The sequence below is a fragment of the Melanotaenia boesemani genome, chromosome 21 (genome assembly GCF_017639745.1).
Source record: "Melanotaenia boesemani isolate fMelBoe1 chromosome 21, fMelBoe1.pri, whole genome shotgun sequence".
Taxonomy (NCBI): domain Eukaryota; kingdom Metazoa; phylum Chordata; class Actinopteri; order Atheriniformes; family Melanotaeniidae; genus Melanotaenia; species Melanotaenia boesemani.
The window spans coordinates 18,539,312-18,558,963 of NC_055702.1; the positions used below are offsets into that span (position 1 = coordinate 18,539,312).

The window sequence follows — 19,652 nt, forward strand, 5'->3', positions numbered from 1 at the left end:
AAAACAGTTAAACATCTCCCATCTTTCTTGCTCAACATTAGTTATTTTGGTTTGTTTGACCACAACCTCATCTGCAGGCATTACATGTGCCTGCAAAAGTCATCAGACTAAATACCAACAGTATGCCTTTGTGTGTATTACAGCACTTGTTCATTACCCATCCTGTAGTTGTGTTCATGCCTTTGAAAAGCAATGAACTGTAGATGATTACAAATGTTAGCACCTGTTGCTGATTTACTCATTCTGTCTTCTCATGTTTGAGGGCTTAGTAAAAGTATGTCCTCAGGTAATAATCTCATGATGAAATTCGGTTCAGATGTGTCAAATGATAACCGCTCCACACTGACAAAAACAAAGTATTATTTCAAACTTAAGTGATCTGAATGCTTAGACTCACTGAAATTACTATTCTCACTTATGAAATAATGAACTATGTATATTTCTAATTTCAGTCTCATCTTTCATCTTCATTACAATGTAGAGAGACACACTTACCAAACCTCATCTTACTGGCTTCTGAGACAATGGCCAAAGTATTGTCACGAAAGAGGCTCAAACCAGAACCTCAAGTGTCACTTGAGTCCAACTAGTGTGACTTGAGGACATGCATTTGGCTCCAACAGGCAGGTTACGCAATCATGCTCAGCACAAGTTATACTGTCATCCTGACCAATACATTCACTGCATATCTGCCTGTCAGTATCTTACATCTTCAGTTAAAATCATTAACATATACTGAAGAGGTCGTTCTTGTCTTATCAAGACACTAATTGCTACAGTCTTGTGTTTCCCAATGCCTTTAGCCTGAGCATCAATCATATGTCACAGCCAAACACTGTATTGAAGAAGTTATACACATCTATCCAATCCAACCTTATTTTTAAATCACTTTAAATACAACCACGGCACGACCAAAAAACAAACATTATTTTAAAGTTCATTCTAAAATGTACAGGGAGCCAACGGAGAAATGCTAAAATAGAAGTAATGTGACTGTATTTACAAGTGCCAGTTAAAGGATGTGCTGCTGCATTCTGTATCGCTTGGAGGGGATTTATAGAGGATGCATTGACCTCAAACTACAAAGCATTGAATTGCCTGGATTTTTAAGTTGCCACAGAGTCGATGGGAGCTGTGAAACCATAAGCTAAACTAATCAGGATCTTTAGACTCTGGAATGACACAACTTTGATAAAAAAAAAGGAAAAAAAACTGTTGAAATATTAGCAGCAGTTAAAGGGTTAAATGTGTGACAATGCCGGGCAGCAGCGCGAGTTTTGACTGAGTTACAGGTGAGATTTACCTCAAATATAACAAGGTTAAGGTCAGAGAACACAGCTTCCCCTAGCTTTAAGTTCTAAATAGTTAGACAAAATGATAGCACAAGGTCCAATGTGTGTCTTTGTTCTTGGATGTGACCACTTACAATACCGACTCTCTCCTCATTTTCATTTCCAAACTCAAAACTCATCTTTTCAGAACAGCATACTCTCTGTAACATTATTTTCAATCACATCCTCGCCACTCTGCCCTTTATGTTTAGATTTTTAGATTGTGTTGTATATGTCTGCCTCTCCTGTACTTTTAATGTTTTATTATTTGTTTGTACAGCGTCCTTGGGTGCCCTGAAAGGCGCTTTAAATAAAATGTATTATTATTATTATTATTATTACAGTCTGTGTGAGATTAAAAGAGTCAACAAGGTCTAAGAAATCCTTAGCCATCGGCTTGTCAGGAGAACAAGCATGGATGTTAAAATCCTTAATAATTAAAACTCTGTGATGTTTAGGCATTACAATAGCCAGAAATTCTGAAAAGTCACGTACAAAATCCTTATTGTACTTTGGTGGGTGGAAATTACAGCCCGCAGGTGGAGGAGAGTGGTCCATTTAAATAAGCTCAGTTCAAAGTTTGAGAATGTTGCCAGCAATGTGAATTTTTTACAGTTGATATCTATCAAATTTTGTTCTTGTTATTGGACAGATAAACAGGCTATTACACTTTGTGTGGCATTACAACCATACTATACCTTGCATTGTGTATAATCCTAAGTGCAGCAGATTTGTATAGTTCTGTTAGTGTCCACAGGTCAAGTGGCTGCTCCACAATGCTGCTGTTTTCAATCAGAGGGAGGCCTAGCTCTGAATAACAACCTTCATGCACACTCCTCCTCAGCCTGCTGCGTGAGAACAAAAGACCACAATAACATAATAAATGGTACAAGCAAACACTGAGTTGGGGCAGTGTTTTTAGATTGGGACCATAAGGAAGCTGACAAGATCAGAAATGATTACCAGTTAAAACTAATTATAAAAGACATGTGTATGTGTTGCTAAATAACCTGATCACTTGAGGTCCAGATGAACTACAAGGGAGGCAATGGGGCAGATTATATCCTGGTCTGTCAGTACACCCCATGTCATTACTGTAGGGAATACCTAGGTAGTAGTCAAAACCTGTTCAAGGAACAAAGAAAATGTGGCAAGCATCTGTTGTTTTAAGGTACAACAAAGTGATCATACATGTGTTAAAATCAATTTAAGACGCCCCCTAAAGCTGCACTGCAGTGCAGTGGCAAAGAGGTCCACATGCTTCAGCAGAACTTTTGAGTTCCTGTTGCACTTGCCCTCTAACTTGGAGCTAGTGGACAAGGTCTCTGGTGCTTTTTGCACTGCACCACCAGCACATCTCTGGCAGGGGTAGGGCTAGTGGGGGTGAGTCATTAGTCAGCTGAGGCAAAAGTGTCAATGGCAACTGTTTTGCCTAACAAGACTGAGCTGGAAGGATGCTGTAATAGGTGAGACCGACGGACCTGATAAGGAACTCAATAGCAATGGAGAGGTTTGGAAAGTCTGACAAGCAAGTCCTGAAGTGGAAAGATGCAGGGTTGTTTAATTAAAGTGTGTTTGCTCACAATTTACTCAACCCCTATAATGCCGACCTTCTGCATCACTTTAAGGTAAAAACTTTGTTCAAAACCTCTTGTACCCAATCTGATACCAGGAGCCAGGAGACTATACTACAATAATTTTAACATATCACATGGTAATAAATGGTAAATATACAAAAATAAAAATTTCTATTTTTTTTTACATTTTGTTAAAGGACCAAATGAAGTTTAAAAAAAAGCTTTTCTCCATTTCCTCCCCACGAGTTAATGTGCTAAAACAACTGTACTATACCCTAATAATTAAAATCCTTCAACTTACCTCTGTTAGTTGGACTGTATGGTCCATTGTGTCCAAGATGCCATTTCCCAATCATGGCTGTGTAATAACCCGACCTCTGCAGAAGCTGGGGTAAGGTGATTTCAGACAGAGGCAGACCAGCAACAGAATTCACTGCAAAGTTATGAGTCACCCCGTTTCTCAGACCATAACGGCCTGTCAGGATAGCAGCACGGGATGGGGAGCATGTTGACGCAGGTGAGTGGAAGTCTGTCAGTCTATTAGAAGATTATTATTAACATGGAGAAGTGACACAAGCATATATATATATATATATATATATTTTTTTTTTTTTTTTTTTCAGTATCATTTCAAAATAAGTCATGGAAGACCAACATCTGTCATCAAAATTAAAGAACATTAAAAGGACTTTTGTGACACAAATCTATCAAACAATAAAGTTTTCTACCTTAGTCCTTGCTGGGCCATCAGGTTGAGGTAAGGAGTGTTGTTTGCCTTCCCCTCAGGTTGGTTAACATCTAGGTCTCCCCAGCCTATATCATCAGCCAGTATGATGATGAAATTCAGCTTCTTTTTTAATTTAACCCCAGCTTCTTGTTGGGACAGTGCATGAAACAGCAGGCCACATATCAGCATCCCAGGCAGGAGCAACATAGTTAAGACGTCTGCCATCTTGGGCTAAAATCTACAAGGGGGTGATACAGGTTTAACTAAAGAAACTTTTCTGCAACATACTATTATTATAGAGTGAACACTACAATGAATGCAAAAGCTACCATTTTCAAAGCTATATGAGAACTTCAAAGAATAACAATGGCTGAGGAGTGGAAAATTAACTATGGCACAAAAATAACTAGGGATGTGAGAATGCTGCAAGAGAGCAGGATTATATTTGTGATTTGCTAAAGTCAGCACAAATATTTATCAGTCAAGTATTATTAAGGATGGTAGCTAAGGTTGATAGAGATATATTAGGTAGCTCTCTGTGAGATATTCTAAGCTCAGGAAGTTATGCACTGATTGTAGCACCTATATAATACCTTGAAACTACTGTTCATCCACAGACACAAAGTAGGTTCACCACCCAAACTCCAGTAACAGGATGTGGAAGTTTTCTTACATAAACTCAATAACAGATGGCAGCTGTGTTCTTAATTTAAACACAAAATGAAGTGAGATGATATCAGATCCTGACAATATGAATATGGCATTGCCATGAAAAAGGATGGCTGTTTGTAAAAACAGTTTTTAGTCAGTGACTGTGTCATGCTAAACAACCCAAACTGTGTTGGATAAATGCTAAAAAAAAAAATAAATAAATAAACTCCTATTCTAATATAACCCTATTGAAACCCTTCAGTTATCTAATTTTTAGAAGAAATGTAGGTTGTTTAGTCACAGATTATGATTAAAACTGTTCTATTCCTAATTATTTTCTACAAACTTGGTCTCTACAGACATATTGGTGAAAGCAGTGTAACACAAAGCAGCTCAGGATTGACTTTTGTTACTCATCACACCGGTACATCCCGATAAACTGGTGTTTCTGCATAGTCATGGAAATGTGTAGACTTCTGATATTACTTCTGACAGATTGATCTGCCACACAGATCAACAGGTCTAAAAGTCCAGGTAATGTCAGCATTTATGGTTGATTATTAAACAACACATCAACAGAACAAGTTTATATTTTATAGGTAATGACAGGTTTTTTATGTAAGGGGCTGGTGAATCAGGGTGAGGAGCAAACATCTCTGACATGTAATCACTCCACACTCAGCATTATTTAATATATTCTCTCATAAAATGTCAAGCAAAACAGGTGGAACTTATTGTACAGTCACGTGACTGGTGTAATGATAGAACTTTAAAATACGAACTGATTTTGGTAGCTAAAAAAAGGCAAGGTTGTGTGGTTCTTTCCTTAGTTACATGTGTGCTGCTAATATGACAGATTTTAATATTTGTAAGTCTCATCCTACAACACTAGGGGAGGAGAGTGTTTAAGGGCATCCACGGCGCCACACCGGGGCTAGGGGGTGCTACAGCCCCGTGATAAATCTGTGTAGCCCCATTAAGCCCCCCCAAGAAATTAGATTATAAAAAATATAATTATGAATTTATATATAATATTATAATAAAGGAATGTATTAGTTTAAAAACAGTTTGCGGAGATTCTCCGCTTGCATGTTTCTTCTGTGCACTGATTAAGAGGGGACAGAGGGCGGGCGGAAACTTTTTGTTGAAACTCACGCTAGGCTGAGGTGGTCCGAATCATTAGATACAAATTGTTTGCACTTCTCGTTGCGCCTGCACTGTGTAGTATGTTAAATTTATCTCGCAATCAGTTTAATTTCTTAAGTTATGTTGTGATCCGAGGCAATAAAAGCAATGCATAGTTGATTTCATTAATTATGCATGTAGAATAAATGCGTTTGTTGCATTCTGTATGTGTTGCTTGTTTATCACATGGTCGCTGTCTGGTGCTGAATCTTGCACCTTTCCACGTGAAAACATTTTTGCCGTTGCTTTGTGGCTCGTTGTAGGCCTGGTTATTTTGCTGAATGTTCTTTGGCTAATTCAGTTAAATTGCTGTGTATCTTAGCCACTTTTATTGAAAAAATCGATAACCTATGTATAAAGTTACCTAAGTCATGGAAATCTGTTATTTTCTTAGCACCCCCACGTATTGGTCAAGTCCCTCATTAGCACCAGGAGAAAAAAAAATCCTGGCGCCGTGCCTGTTTAAGGGTGGGGGTGGGTTATAGGGATCTGGTTGCAACCAGATCTCACCCTCATGCCTGCCTCCTAGATATGTGCTTGTGTCACAGAGAGCATGTCTGTGCAAATGCTAACGCGCATACTTTGTGTTCACGCGTCCATGTAAATTGTGAACTGCCAGTGAGAATATGTAACTCACATACAGTAGAGTTTAGCCGTTTATTGGCGCGGCGCGCGCCCAAATCGTAGGATTTAACAGCAGCGCTGTTTCCGCGAAGAAAGGACTATTTCCGTCTGAAATTAGCTACTTTAAGGTGAGACAGAAAACTAAATACATTAAATTTCTTAAACTAGTATGTTTAGTTTTATATATGATAAATTCTTTGATAGAACATGTAGTCCCGAAAAGATTACGTATGAATACTTACAACGTGTATATATATATATATATATATATATGTGTGAGCAGTTAGTCAAAGTGCCCACAGACTGCACGAGCCGCCGTCGCTTCCGGACTCCGGGCGTTACGTCAGCCGCACGAGGACGGACTGTACAGCTCCTTCAAGTCAACAGTACCCTTCCCTCCCTCTTTGTTCAATTAAAATCACAAGCACTAGTTTTCGGTTGTTTAAATAGTTCATTGTTTAAAAAATGTTTACCAAGAGAGCTAAGACAACAGAATCAAAGAAAATTAGAAAATAAAATTAAGTGAAATACTTGTGTGTGTGTGTATCTGTGTGTGTGTGTGTGCAGTCCGCAGGTTGTGATTTTTCATTTGTTTATTTTACAGCTATCCACACAAATATGATTTCATATATAGGCCTATAGCTAATTGTTTTTACTGAAATGTTTACACTTTTGTTATTATGATAAATAACTATAGTTGTAAGAATTCAGACGAAATTCAGAAAGAGGAAAAGCAGGAACATCTGCAACTGCAAAATTACGAATTAAGTGCATTTTCCTCACATCTTAAACTGTTGCAGTCTAAAAAGGACATGATTGTTTCTTGTTTTGACCACTGTTCCTCTTTACTGATGCATTGAACTGTGTTTTAAATTCAAGAGTTATTCTGTTACAGGTAATAGGCAATTAAAAACTCAACTTTATATGTTAAGCATATTTAGATGGCTAATACTCAATAGTTTCATAAAAAAAATCAGTAAAGCTAAGTATTTCAATGGACATTTTGAGATAAAAAAACAATACTTTTTCAAAACTACAGTGGAGATATTTAAAGCTAATTGGATTTTACTTATTTTGTGGCTGCCTAGTGTTTAGTTGATATAAATGGGAGCTTCTCTGCAATGAAGAGTACAGTACCAGTTCTGATAACCACTCCATTCATGGGCATTCACCCTCAGCTATTCTCTGTGTGGATGCAATAACAAAAGTTAGCATGATAACAGATGTGTATTCTGGTTTGCACCTCCTTTTACTGTACACGTAATGTTCATCTGCTTCTCATAATAAAGTATTCAATGACAAAATATCTTACAGAGTTATTGTGTTCATTTACAGTAAATGTAAAGACAAATGGTACCTTGCTGTTTTTCCCAAACACATTTAATTTGATAAAGGCAGTTGTTAGAAAGTTGGATTTACACCACAATATTCTTAACATACCAGTACAGCTTATGAAAGCCGCCTCCTGTTGTGAAATTGAACAAAACCAGGGAGCTGGGGAAGGGTTGCAAAACAAGTTTCTAACGCTGGAGAACTATGAAGTCAAACAAAATGAGCTGCGGATTGTGAAACCAAACTCTAGGTAGGCTGAGTTACCTGTAATGTCAGAGGAAATCATCTGTGTAAAGTAACAAGTGATAATACATTAACCCCAAATAACACTGCAGAAAAAGTGCAATCTATGAAAAATATCTCTTATCATGCCTAGTTTGCACAACAGGTACTGTGATCGCCACCATGACCCAGATGTATTCATTATCATAGGGTAAGGTACAGGTTTTGCATGATAACAGCATGCATTATAGCATTATAACAAGACATGTATGTTGGCAGCCCTCCAATAATTGATTAGACCCAACATTTTGCTGAAGGAGGCTGAACTCGCTCCTGGTGTATTTTTCCTCCTTGCCATGGGTACAGCACCGAGTGTTTGTACATTAAATAGTAGCGGCTAAGGACGTACAGAAACTTCATTTAAAACCCAAACACCTAAATAAAGAGGGGGTTAGGAATCAGCACAGTCTCTACAACATAACTGGCAAGGTGGGAATTAACAAGTAATTTAATTTCAGCATGTTTATTTTTAAACTAACCTGACAGTGGTGAGAAGGGGATCAGCTCCAAACATTCTCGGGCGTAGTGACTTTTCTTTACAGCTTGTAAAACTAGTGGGATGAAACTATAGAGGCTGACCAGTGTGCCGGTGTTGTTACGACCCCCGTGCATAAATCCAACCCCGTTTCACGCAGCGCAGACAACTTTGATCCTAACAGCACACCGTAGACGTTTTGAAGGGGTACGATTCAGCAGGTGGTGAGAACTCGGCATCGCACTTCAAGTCCAAACGGGGATATAGCCGCGTGTTTTTAAGCCAAATAATACTTTTTACTTTGAACGCATCGCTGTTTAAAAATACTGTTCATTTATTAAGATGATTAATGCACCCATGCTCTTCTTCACGGGAGCTGCAATTTGTTTGTTAACATGATACGGAGCTGTTTTGACCTGAGCGCGTCCTCTTTGGAGGCACTTAGGGGTGCGCGTTCACGTCAATTGTAAACTAGTACCCAGCAGAGGATCTTTAGCCATATTTTATTATCTACTCAAAATATGCACAGTTGGATGTTTTGGAAATTTCTTTTACTATTTGATGATTATTTTTTCATTAAAGCTGTTGTCTTTTTTTCACAGGGTATGGCACGGTGCAGGGCTAAGATATCACAATTCCTGGGGCCCAACGTGTACTCAGGGGCCCCTGATGGAGGCTGGGGATGGGTGGTTGCCTTGGCCTTTTTCCTAGTGGAAGTTTTTACATATGGCACAATCAAGATTTTTGGCATCTTCCTTCAGGACCTAATGAATGAGTTTGAGGAGAGCAACAGTCGGGTCTCCTGGATTGTTTCCATCTGTATCTTTGTCATGACCTTTAATGGTAAATAGATCTCTTTTTTTTAGCTCTACAGATTGCAATATTCATTTACAATTTACAACAAATTGGTCAATATGGATGTGCAGGTCCTCTCTCCTCGATGATGACAAACCAATTTGGCTTTCAAGTTGTTGTTATGATTGGAGGATTACTTATTTCCACCGGTACCATTGCCACCAGCTTCTGTAGCTCCATCAATCAAATATACATCACTTATGGATTAGTTGCAGGTATGTATTTTGGTTACTCCTCTTTTCTAAATATTTACACTTAAATTTATGTTATCTTTTGAGTGTCTTCAAATAAACTACTGTGTGTGCATATTTTGAACTGTGTAGGCATGGGATACTGTCTGACTTTCCTGCCCACTGTGACCATCCTGTCACAGTACTTTAACCGTCGGCGATCTCTGGTCATAGCTGTTGCTTCTACTGGAGAGTCGTTGTCAATGTTTGCCCTGGCACCAGGTATAAACAAAACTTTCTACTGAAGCTTCATCTCAACATATTTAAGAAAGCCATGTGAAGAATCCCACTCACTGAATATCTCTCCTTCCCTTTTAGCATTTTCCGCATTGAAAGAAAATATTGGCTGGCGACATACTGTGGCATTGCTTGGAGCTTTGCAAAGCGTCATTATTGTGTGTGGTGTGCTGCTTCGGCCAATCATTATCAAACCTGGATCATCCTCAAAAGAGTTGGAGGCCCTCAGGACACTAGAGAATTCAGATGGTACAAACCCAGAGGATTCTGTGACTAAAGACAATGAACCAACAGGGGGCTCTGTGAGCACTGGAGACTCAGGTATCCAGTCTCTAAAGGACAGCAGCAACCTTGAGGAAAATAATTTCCAGCACAAAGAAGCAAAGTTAGAGACAGAGCCTATATCAGCAGGTATCAGTAAGGCGGAAATGAGTGAATCCGAAACAGAGAAAACAGACAGAGATGCAGAGAAGCAAGAGCTACATGATAAAGAAGCTAAACCAGATACTGAACAGCTACCCGTAAAACTCTTAGACTTCTCCATCCTCAGAGAGTGCAGTTTTATTTTGTATTCCCTGTTTGGACTTTTTGCCACTCTTGGCTTCTTTGCCCCTCCACTCTACATCATCGACCTGAGCGTAAGTCGCGGTGTAGAGCGGGAACATGCTGCATACATGCTCTCCACTATGGCTGTAGCTGAAATCTTGGGTCGGTTCTCCATTGGCTGGATCCTCACATGGAAGCACTTCAGTAAAAGGAAGCTTCAGGTGCTCCTGGCATGTGTAATCACAATGACCGTCGACCTGGTGGGATTTACTTTGGTCACAGAGCTTTATGGCCTGGCTGTTTGCTGTGCTTTCTACGGTTTCTTCATGGGAACCCTGGCATGCACCCACATCCCCATGCTGGCTGAGGATGATGTGGTGGGCATAGAGAGGATGTCTTCATCTGCCGGTGTCTATGTGTTCATCCACAGCTTTGCAGGGCTGGCTGGACCACCACTTGGAGGTAAGAGGGGTGTTTTTGATGTAAAACAACAGAAATAATGATACTTCATTGACTGTGCAGTAACAGCAGAGATACTGAAGATTAAAATCTTAAACTATGATGTCAAAGTAATAAAGTATCACAAATTACGATATTAAAATACACACCTGCAAGTTAACTGACCTTTGCATGGTCAATTCAACACCGGCAAATAAAAATGAGCACCCCCGAAGGTTTTAATAAACACACATATTCACCAAGTCCAGACCTTCAATTTCTAGTTCAGTCTGGAAATAAAAACTCTGTACCATCCAAACACAAGCCTGTATTACTTTGAGGGATTCTGGGAGCTCAATTTCTTTCTTTTTTGTTATTGTTAATCTAATTAAATATTAGATGTCTGTTGGCTGCCATATTTAGTTTATTTCTTGTACACTTGTACATAAAAATAATGTCATAATTTTCAATGTATTCAGTGAACAAAGTGGGGGTAAAACTAATGGCTGTAACTCAGTTTACATTATCGCTTTTCTACAAACAATAATTTCTTCTCAATAGATTTACAATTCACTAACCTGAGAGGACAGAAAAGCTGGTTTCATTAGATCAAAAAGAAAAAAAATCGCACTCAAATTTCCTTGTTCAAAAACTTAAAATTCTGCATCTCAGTCAAATGTGGCAAAAGATAATCATAAAAGTACTTTCACATTACTTGATTGCACTCCTCTAGATAAGTAACATACTTGAATGCATTTGTTAAATTCCCTCCTCTACCTACAGGCGTGTTGGTGGATGTGACAAACAATTATGGAGCAGCTTTCTACTCCTGTGCGGTGGGCATGGGGCTGAGTGCTGTTTTCCTTGTTTTGGTACGACCAGCTAAGAGAGGATTTCCCTGTTGGAGGAGAGGCTGCAAGAAACAGAGTGGAGGACAGAAACCAGATGAAAGAACTAACAGCACCAGCAACTGCTCCAAGTCGGATTGCATACTGGATGTCAGTCAGACCGGAGCCCAGACAGATGTTGACGAGGGTACAGCTTAACCTTAAACTGAGAAAACATAAGTGCAATAAAAAGGTAAAGCCATAAAAGGTGTAAAGGCTGCTGAGGCAAACAGCTATAGATAAAGTGCATCTGCCATTATAGATCTGGCAACTACAATATGCATGTAGCAGGTATGCCTTAACTACAGGATAGACCAAACAGTGTTTTTACTTTATTGCAAAGATTGTCTTGCTTTAATGGACAATGGCATGAAAGGTTGTAGGAAGGTATGCTCAAAATGAGCCATGATGATGCAGTGTGATATTTAGATATTTAACATTTTAGATATCAAAGAGGTCTAACGCTGAAGCTTTATTATCTACTTGCTGAAAATCAACACAACAAGAACAGCTGGAAAAACAACAAAGCTGCACAGATTCTGTAAAACTAGTTCTAACCAAATCAAAACCTCAGGAGTGTGTGACTGAAATTTTTTATTTAATCAAACTGTTATCAAACTGTAAATGCACTATTACATATAGGTCAGACCACTGTTTTACAGTTTTCGTAAGAAGAATGTGTTCAGTCATAATAAAGTAATGCTGGGATTTGAAATTTTCTATTATGTGTTTGTGTTTTAAATCACATTCAAATATATGCCACATTACCAATTATAAAATACTGAAAACAACCTTAGAATTTATTGAAATCTGAAAGCTAACTCAGACTAAATTAGTGTTTAAACTAAGAGTAGTTACCTGTGGCTTGTTTTATTAACATTAAAAAATGACAGAGAAAAAAATATTCAGTGATGTAGAAGATTAACCATCAACCAGTGAGGTTGCAGTTAACATATCTGTCAAGACTTATTATATTGTGAATGGGTGGCACCCAGGATTGCTGCATCAAATCATTAGACAAATTGTGAAATATGTTAAATATCTTTTTAAGAAATCTTCCCTTTTCTAAGGTGCAGCATTAAATAATGTTCAGAGAAGTGTTTTCTTTCAACTTTAAGATAAAGATTACTTTTGCTATTATGTATATAAAAATTCTGCACACATCTTGTAACATTATTGCCAAGCCCTTTAATCAAGAGTTAATTTGTCTTTAGAGCTTTGTTCAGAGTTATCATAAGGAAAGGCCAATTAATGCAATTATACAAGTTTCAAGAGTACCGTGAATCCTTACAGTCATCAGCAATGGGCTCCTCAAAGCAGTTGCCTTCTTCTGGCCACTAAAGATAATTGATGACCACAAAGGAAAAAGCAATAAGGAGCACTGATAAACGGAAGAATGGACACATTTAAATAGCAGCAAATGCCACATGTCAGAAATAAAGCTGAAAATGAGACAGATGACCTTTATAACTAGATCATTTTAAACACCTCAAAAATAAAAAATAGGCAACCTCAAGAGGTGCAGACTCAAGGTTTTGAGATCGCCCAGAAAACATTAAAAGATCCTAGTGTGTACAAAACAGAAAATCTTAAAAGAAAAACTGAATTATGGACAAAAAGGGGGATTCTGACATCTTAATTTGTTCCACTCTCCAGATTTGTGGGCGGCTCATATAGTTAATTATTTTCTAGTATTTCCAAACACCTACGAAGCCACAGTTTGGACGAATGAAAGGCCTCGGTGGGTTTTGAAAACTGGAAGGTAGTATGACAGGCAGATGATACCCCTCCAGGTCGTGACGTCTGACTCTGATCTTCCTCCATCCAGTTCAGTAAAGCCTTTCAAACACAGATACACAATGAGAAACAAAAGACCAAAACATCTGAATGTGTTGGTGAATTGATCTTTTGGTATGAAATTAACTTTTAACATTACTGTTAAGTACAAACAAAATCCAAAGAGAAAAGATGTTCATGTATCTTATCTACAATTACAAATATCACAACATACAGAGCATATTTATGCCATGAGAAATTGTTAAATGCAATTTCAAACACTCTAAAATAGGACATAGCATGCTGTAATTGTTCAATGAAATCAAAGCACTCGCCGCATCATCCAACAATGGCTGAATGAGGTGCTTCACAGCTACAAGACAGACTAGGAAAAGGCAGAAATGGCTGGAGCTCACTGACAAATTTACAGCTTAACTGTGCAAACTTCATGCAGACTAACGTTTTGACACCACCTTTGTCTTTGTCAACGTCACAAGTGAACACAGCAGCTTTGCAGGTAATTGTAGACAACCTGGAACAGGTGTACAGAGTTCATTAGGAGTACAGTAAAGCCACGCCACAAGCCCTTTGGTCAAAACAGAGAAAAGCTTACCTACTGTTAACAACTCCCATACACTCCCAACAGCTTTCATACAATTAAAAAGAGCATATCATGTCATAAACAATAAACAGAAGAACATATACAACCAATCGGGCTTGTGGCGTGGCTTGACTGTGCTTTTAATGAACTCTGCACACCTGTTCCAGATCGTCTATAATTACCTGTCCAGATGCTGTGTTCACCTGCGACTCTGATGAAGACACAGTATTGAAACATTAGTCTCCATGAAGCTGTAAATTTATCCGTGGCCTCCAGGTCATTCTGCTTTTTGCACGTTTTAATTGTTATTCTTATAGCAGCAGCTCAGCTCAGATTTTTTCATCACGTGTGAAGGCATGTTGCCTCTTTGGATACAATTCAAGCCATCACTGAGAAATTTGTTTTAGTATCTACCAGCTCAGCACACTGAGATTAAGATTCAGTCTGCGTTGAGGACTCCCTATGAACTCAGGCATATCAAAGAGCTGAAAACATCTCCTGTGCAGAGTACAGATGTTACTAGAATAAAGACATAATGATATTTGGCATGAATCCATGAGCTAGTACTGGGTCAGCCATGACGAGATTAGTGCTTTCATTAAATCTCCTTTACAATCAAGGAGAATCTTTGAAGTTTGACCCTCTAATGGTGCTCTGCTGACCTTTTTCTAATCCATTTCTTGATAGGATTGTCTAAATTGCATATAGACCTATATCACATAAACATTTTGAAATGTCTAAACGGAAAAAGGACTGGCATAATTTAAAACATAGCAGTGAGGGGTGTATTCTGTTGGGGTGACCAAGGTCCTGGTTTTAGTCCTGTTTGCTAAAATAAGAGACTTAGCATACCTAATGGACAAAAGCAGTTGTTAAAGTAGTGCTTTTCCAAATATGATGAGTCAGGATTACTGACTGCCTGAGAACTGTAAACTGGTTTCTACTGTAAAAGAAGTTTAGTCCACTGTAGCAAAAAAAAACATGAACATGCAGCTATGTTTCCTAAAAATGCTTTTTACCTTGTATCTTTCAGCGATTTTGAAACTAAATGAAGTGTGAAGTTTGTGAAGGCAGACAGGACAGAAATCCAAGGGTCTACGATCAGACTCTTCCAGGTGGTTAGAGCCCTGCATGACACAGCTCATCCACTGACAGTGCCTTATTCCAAACATATGGCCAATCTCATGGGTCATGGTCTGCAACAAGAAGTTTCATATCAGAGTGCATACACAAAACAAAAATGGACATAGAGTGTTTTATTTAGCAATCTTTAAAGAGTCTTTGAATCTTTAAATCAACAACACTAATATAAGGTTTGCAGCACCAAAACTGAATGAAGAAGTTTCTTAATAACCTTGCAGGATCTAAGTAGCAGAGTGCTAGTAACAGGTGGACTGTAGTATCCCTCAAACACAGAGTAGTCTCCCTGCCTTGGATGAATCCGTTTCTTTAGTCTGCCAGCGTAATTTCTAGTGTAGAAGTTGTCATCATACCTAGCAAAGCTGAAAACACCCATTCCTGTGCACATTCAACATGAAACCGAGGGGAAAATAAGGACAAAGTTAGTACTGGACTGTGATTTTTTTTCTTTTTACCACCATCTAGTGGCCAACTAGTGACATTACATCATGAGAAGCAGATTTATTGACAAAACATTCCTCCACTTTACTTAAAATTAAACTTTAAAACTGACTTTATGTAGGTGTAAAGGTTTGTGTGTTTACTTTTCTCCTATTCACTAACCACAGAGCAAGTTGTGTGTTCACATTATTATTTCACCTTGTTTCTGTAAAACCTCACCCATACTGAGAGATGCCTGTCCAAAGACAAAGTTCCAGGAGTCTTTGGGGTAGAGGTCTATCATTGTTATTCCAACAATGCAGAAAGTATCTTTTGGTTTTCTCTTCCCCAGAAATCGCAACAAGTCACCTTAATTTTGAGAGAAAATAAGAAGGACAAAGCAAATATTCAAATTTAAATTAAAAGGGTGTCTACAAGGAAAATATAAAAACTGGGACAGTACAATGGGGAAGAGACATAAATGAAAGACCAAAAATGACAGATTTCCTGTGTTACCTGTGAGGATCTGAAGATTGTGTGAGTCACTGTTAACCCTGAAAGAGCATCCTGTTTCAGACACAGAAACTGGTGGCAGCAGCTTGACCGAAAGCCCGTAGAAAAAGGCCTGGCAGTAGTCTCTGAGCCACTCAACATACTGGCCTGTCTGAGGCCCCACTTCTCCAAATGAACCTGCAACAAAGATATTGTGTAAGATTAAAGCCAAGCATCACTGTAGTACTTGGGAGTCTACAGACAATTATACAACATAGTGGACATGATTCAACCATCTGTGGAGATCACAATGCTAACTGAATATATCTAGTATTTTTATGTCTTGCTCATTAAGGTCTGGTTTAGTTTTACAGTCTGAGAACTGAGGATAACATAAACTTGAGACACACTGGGCAGAAACACTCACCAATAGTTTGAATGTAAATAGTGTTGCAGGTTGCATTTGGTGTCTTGCGATAAGGGTCTTGATAGAAGCTCTCAAAGTCTTGGGGCTTCTCAGGATGAGCGAGGATCCAGTCTGAGTGTGAGTGTACAGCGATGGGCTGGAAAAGGGAACCTGGTTTCCCTGGATACAATCCTTCTTCCAGAAGACCCCTTTCTTCTTTTGTGTATTTACTGTAAATTGTAGCCACATCCTTTGAATTAGAGACCAACGCTGTGTGAAGCTTCTCTGCCGAGTGCTGAATCACTTCCATCTGCAGCAAAGACAGAGTATATGCTGCTAACATCATGACATCAACTTTGATGCAACATAATTTTTCTATCTTTTAGTTCCTTGATACATTTTAGCTGCAATTCAAATGCCAGTGTAAATGAGAAACTTTAAAATGTGAATAAAAATAAAATGTAACTATACATAAATTATTTAAATAATTTGTTGAATTGAAAAGTAAGAAATACATCACTCAGGCATATACATCATATCAAATTGGAACTTGCTTTCTAAACTTACAGGATTTCACAGACCCAACAGCTTTCTTTTATTTATTATTTTTTTTATGTGCATAAATGTGGACTGGCAATGCTTTGCTGAAATAAGTAAGATCTTCTCTCTTTTGAGTTATGGTGTCCATGGAGGAATTTCCACTAGAGAAACAAATATGTTTTTAATTCAGTGCCCCACAAGGCGCAGTACATAATAATAAATCAATCAGAGAAATCACATCAAATTGGAAGTTGGGAATAGGCCATGTTTTCCAACAACACTAAAGTCTGGGAACTGATTAGGTCAATTGCTGCAGGTTTAAAAACCTTTTTACTTTCTAAACTGGCTGGATGTGACACACCCAACAGCTTTCTTTAGCAGGTGTTTTTGTATAATTATTACTCTTAAAATGCTTTCAGTGGGTGACAGAGGGTAGATAGGAAGGGCCTGAGCCCAGACTTTTTTGTTAATAAACACAGGGTCAGTCCTTATTTTAAAAGAGCAAAAACATTATAAATACTAAAAGCCCTCAGAGAGCACATATATCCACCAAGACATTGTATTATTATGTTTTTTGTTTGGTTGGTTGGTTTTTGCCAATGATTGTGGGTATTATTTTTAGTTAGAAGCTCTAATGGCAAAATAATCCCTATCGCCCCAAAAGAATCATGTTAAAAATTCCTTGATACAGGCGGTATCTGGATCACCCCCCAAATCTAATCGCTTGTTTCTTATTCCATTTCTGACATTTCCTAAAAATGTTATCAAGATTCGTCCATAATGTTTTTAGTTATGTTCTTGACAGACAGTCAGACCGATTGACCAACGCCATCGAATGTATGACCTCCGCCAAACAGTCAGTAGATATTTTGTATGGTTAGCTTAATGCTAAAATGTTACTACGACGCTGAAGTTCGCTTCCCATTCGTTGCTCCTGATTCGCCATATAAGGCGATACCACAGAAGTTTTGGCATCTAGACCACATTAGACCAAGTCCTTATCAAGAACTACTGTACTTAGACTTTTCATATCTGGACTAAAATATCCTAAAGACCTAGATCTAGACTGTTTTAAGACATATTTTTAAAATTCAAAATAAATCAACCCATTGGATTAAATCAGATGTGATTTAATCCACATTATTAAATTAATTTAAAATTAATTAAAACACGGTTTCTGATTAGTGAAACCTTTCTTCTATGTGAAAATGCAAATTAGGCTGATTTCATGGTGTTTTTGGCATCTAGACTACATTAGACCAGGTCCTGCAAAAATCACAATAATTAGACTCTTCAAATTTGGACTGAAATATCCTAAACAGCATCTAGCTTCTTTGTTTCTTTCTGCCCATTGTTAAAGTGCCAGTTTTGTTGTATCCCCAGTCTGTGGAACACCACAATATGGTTTGCAGAACCCAGGTGATAAGTGGTTACAGTTCAACCAGAAACAAAGTTGGACCAAACAGGATCATTTTATTGTCCACATGGCAACTACAGGTAACCCCTTTCATAACCATTAGAGGGCAACAACACATGTATAGGTAAAACAGCTCAAAGCATCCAATTTATACATGCACATGTATATAAAAGAAAAAGTGAAAAGAGTCCGGTCAGAACACAGATGGAAGGTCAGGAAAGAACAGGGAAGACAGAGCAGAATCTAAATGGCACAGATTAATGGAAAAATAAGTCAGATGACAGAAAAAACTTTCTAATAGGCAAATGAGGATGAAGTACGAAGAAAACATCTCTATATAAAAATACTTTATCCAGTCTAGAATAAGGAATCTGAATTGAAATATGTCTTGTCTAATACAGGCAACACTACAAGCTCTTGATGAGAAAAAGACTGAGGCTGTGGCAGAGACTGACCAGGGGCAGATGAAGAAGAAAAATAGTTACTATTTATAGAAAGATAAACATAAAAACAAGATAAGACATTCATGAATTTATAATTCTTTGACCAATCTTTTTTGTTTTAAAGTGAGAAACAGGAGCTCAACATACAAAAAAGGCTTAGACTTGGCCTTCCCTAAACATTGTTTTAAAAAATAAAAAGAATGAAAGAAAACGTAAGGTTTCACAGGTAACATATTTATTTCTTTTTTAAAAAAAAAAAAAAAACGTTGTATGTGTGTAGCATGATGCAGTTCAGACATAACAATCTATCCATTAGCTATACTGCTTGATAATGAAGGGTCACGGGGCAGCTGGAGCCCCAGGTGAGAGGCAGGGTACACCTCTGGACAGGTCACCAGTCCATCGCAGCTGACATAACCAGTGTATTTTTTGTTGTATGTGGAAAATTGTGTCTATTTTAGTCTGAAGTGTTATCATATGGTTTTCTTTCTTTTCTAGATCAAAGGCAATGAGAAAAGCAAAATGCCTGAAATGGGTAAATTGGCATTTTCACAAATAGAATAAGAGTTTTACTAATCAGAATCTGTCCTTTAATAAATCTAGATGTTATTTATAGTATTTCAGTCCAGATATTAAGATTCAATGTATAGAATTTTTATTTTATTTTATTTATTTATTTTTATCAAGACCTGGTCAAATGTGGTCTAGACGCCAAAAATTCAGTGGAATCGCCCTTTAGAAATATGGCGAATCGGAAGCAACGAGTCGGAAGCTAACTTCAGCGTCGTAAACGTTGATCCACTTTGACTTTTGGGTAAAAGCATAAATATATGACTTCGGCAACCTGCAAAAATCCATAGTTTGCAAATATATATATATACACAGATTATTAAATCGATTGAAATATTTTTTAAAGTTAGCATATTCGTGTGAAAATGTAAAAGTTATCAGCTACTCCTCTCACCATTAGACACCGGATGTCCTTTCTGATGACGTCTTGTAAACACGGGGGCGGAGCTTTAAAGCAAAGACAAGCTCGC

General features: G+C 38.0%; 3 protein-coding genes across 12 annotated transcripts in view; 1 reads left to right on the forward strand and 2 right to left on the reverse strand.

Annotated features, from left to right (window-relative positions):
• The window catches only part of arsg (arylsulfatase G), an 11,937-nt gene extending 3,631 nt beyond the window's left edge, over positions 1-8,306 (reverse strand). The window contains exons 1-5 of one of the 6 annotated variants that reach the window (XM_041973593.1): positions 8,189-8,306; positions 3,637-3,873; positions 3,210-3,445; positions 2,342-2,456; positions 2,030-2,179 (exon numbers count right to left, since the gene is read on the reverse strand). In XM_041973593.1, coding sequence (XP_041829527.1) covers positions 2,030-2,179; positions 2,342-2,456; positions 3,210-3,445; positions 3,637-3,860 — 725 coding nt within the window. In that variant the 5' untranslated portion in view covers positions 3,861-3,873; positions 8,189-8,306. Of the gene's footprint in view, positions 1-2,029; positions 2,180-2,341; positions 2,457-3,209; positions 3,446-3,636; positions 4,439-6,337; positions 6,495-8,188 lie in introns of those variants that run through there. The other 5 variants (XM_041973594.1, XM_041973595.1, XM_041973592.1 and 2 more) reach the window with 5 other exon arrangements.
• Positions 5,932-12,092, forward strand: LOC121632274 (monocarboxylate transporter 7-like). Of its 4 annotated transcripts, none has more exons than XM_041973587.1 (6): positions 5,932-6,223; positions 8,787-9,027; positions 9,111-9,254; positions 9,363-9,491; positions 9,588-10,514; positions 11,274-12,092. In XM_041973587.1, the coding sequence occupies exons 2-6, from the start codon at positions 8,790-8,792 to the stop codon at positions 11,534-11,536; spliced, it is 1,701 nt and encodes a 566-aa protein (XP_041829521.1). In that variant the 5' UTR covers positions 5,932-6,223; positions 8,787-8,789; the 3' UTR covers positions 11,537-12,092. The 4 variants fall into 4 exon arrangements, with proteins under 4 accessions (XP_041829521.1, XP_041829522.1, XP_041829523.1 ...); XM_041973588.1 differs by lacking the exon at positions 5,932-6,223 and adding an exon at positions 7,704-8,138; XM_041973589.1 differs by lacking the exon at positions 5,932-6,223 and adding an exon at positions 7,704-8,099.
• Positions 12,091-19,651, reverse strand: LOC121632277 (archaemetzincin-2). 2 transcript variants are annotated; one of them, XM_041973602.1, is made up of 8 exons: positions 19,577-19,651; positions 16,234-16,522; positions 15,831-16,004; positions 15,555-15,683; positions 15,109-15,272; positions 14,774-14,950; positions 13,087-13,216; positions 12,091-12,714 (listed from the first exon to the last, which is right to left on the reverse strand). In XM_041973602.1, exons 1-8 carry the CDS (start codon positions 19,577-19,579, stop codon positions 12,689-12,691), a joined length of 1,092 nt encoding a protein of 363 aa, XP_041829536.1. In that variant the 5' UTR covers positions 19,580-19,651; the 3' UTR covers positions 12,091-12,688. The 2 variants fall into 2 exon arrangements, with proteins under 2 accessions (XP_041829536.1, XP_041829535.1); XM_041973601.1 differs by lacking the exon at positions 12,091-12,714 and having other exon boundaries at positions 12,974-13,216.
• Between the last annotated feature and the right edge of the window lies 1 nt (position 19,652).

Coding starts and splice junctions, on each gene's coding strand:
- LOC121632274 (XM_041973587.1), top strand. CDS start 8,790: ATGGCACGGTGCAGGGCTAAGATATCACAATTCCTGGGGCCCAACGTG. Junction 9,028..9,110: donor CTTTGTCATGACCTTTAATG/GTAAATAGATCT, acceptor ATGGATGTGCAG/GTCCTCTCTCCTCGATGATG. Junction 9,255..9,362: donor CACTTATGGATTAGTTGCAG/GTATGTATTTTG, acceptor TGAACTGTGTAG/GCATGGGATACTGTCTGACT.
- LOC121632277 (XM_041973601.1), bottom strand. Junction 16,005..16,233: donor TATTTACATTCAAACTATTG/GTGAGTGTTTCT, acceptor TCTTTGTTGCAG/GTTCATTTGGAGAAGTGGGG. Junction 14,951..15,108: donor TGCTACTTAGATCCTGCAAG/GTTATTAAGAAA, acceptor TTCTTGTTGCAG/ACCATGACCCATGAGATTGG.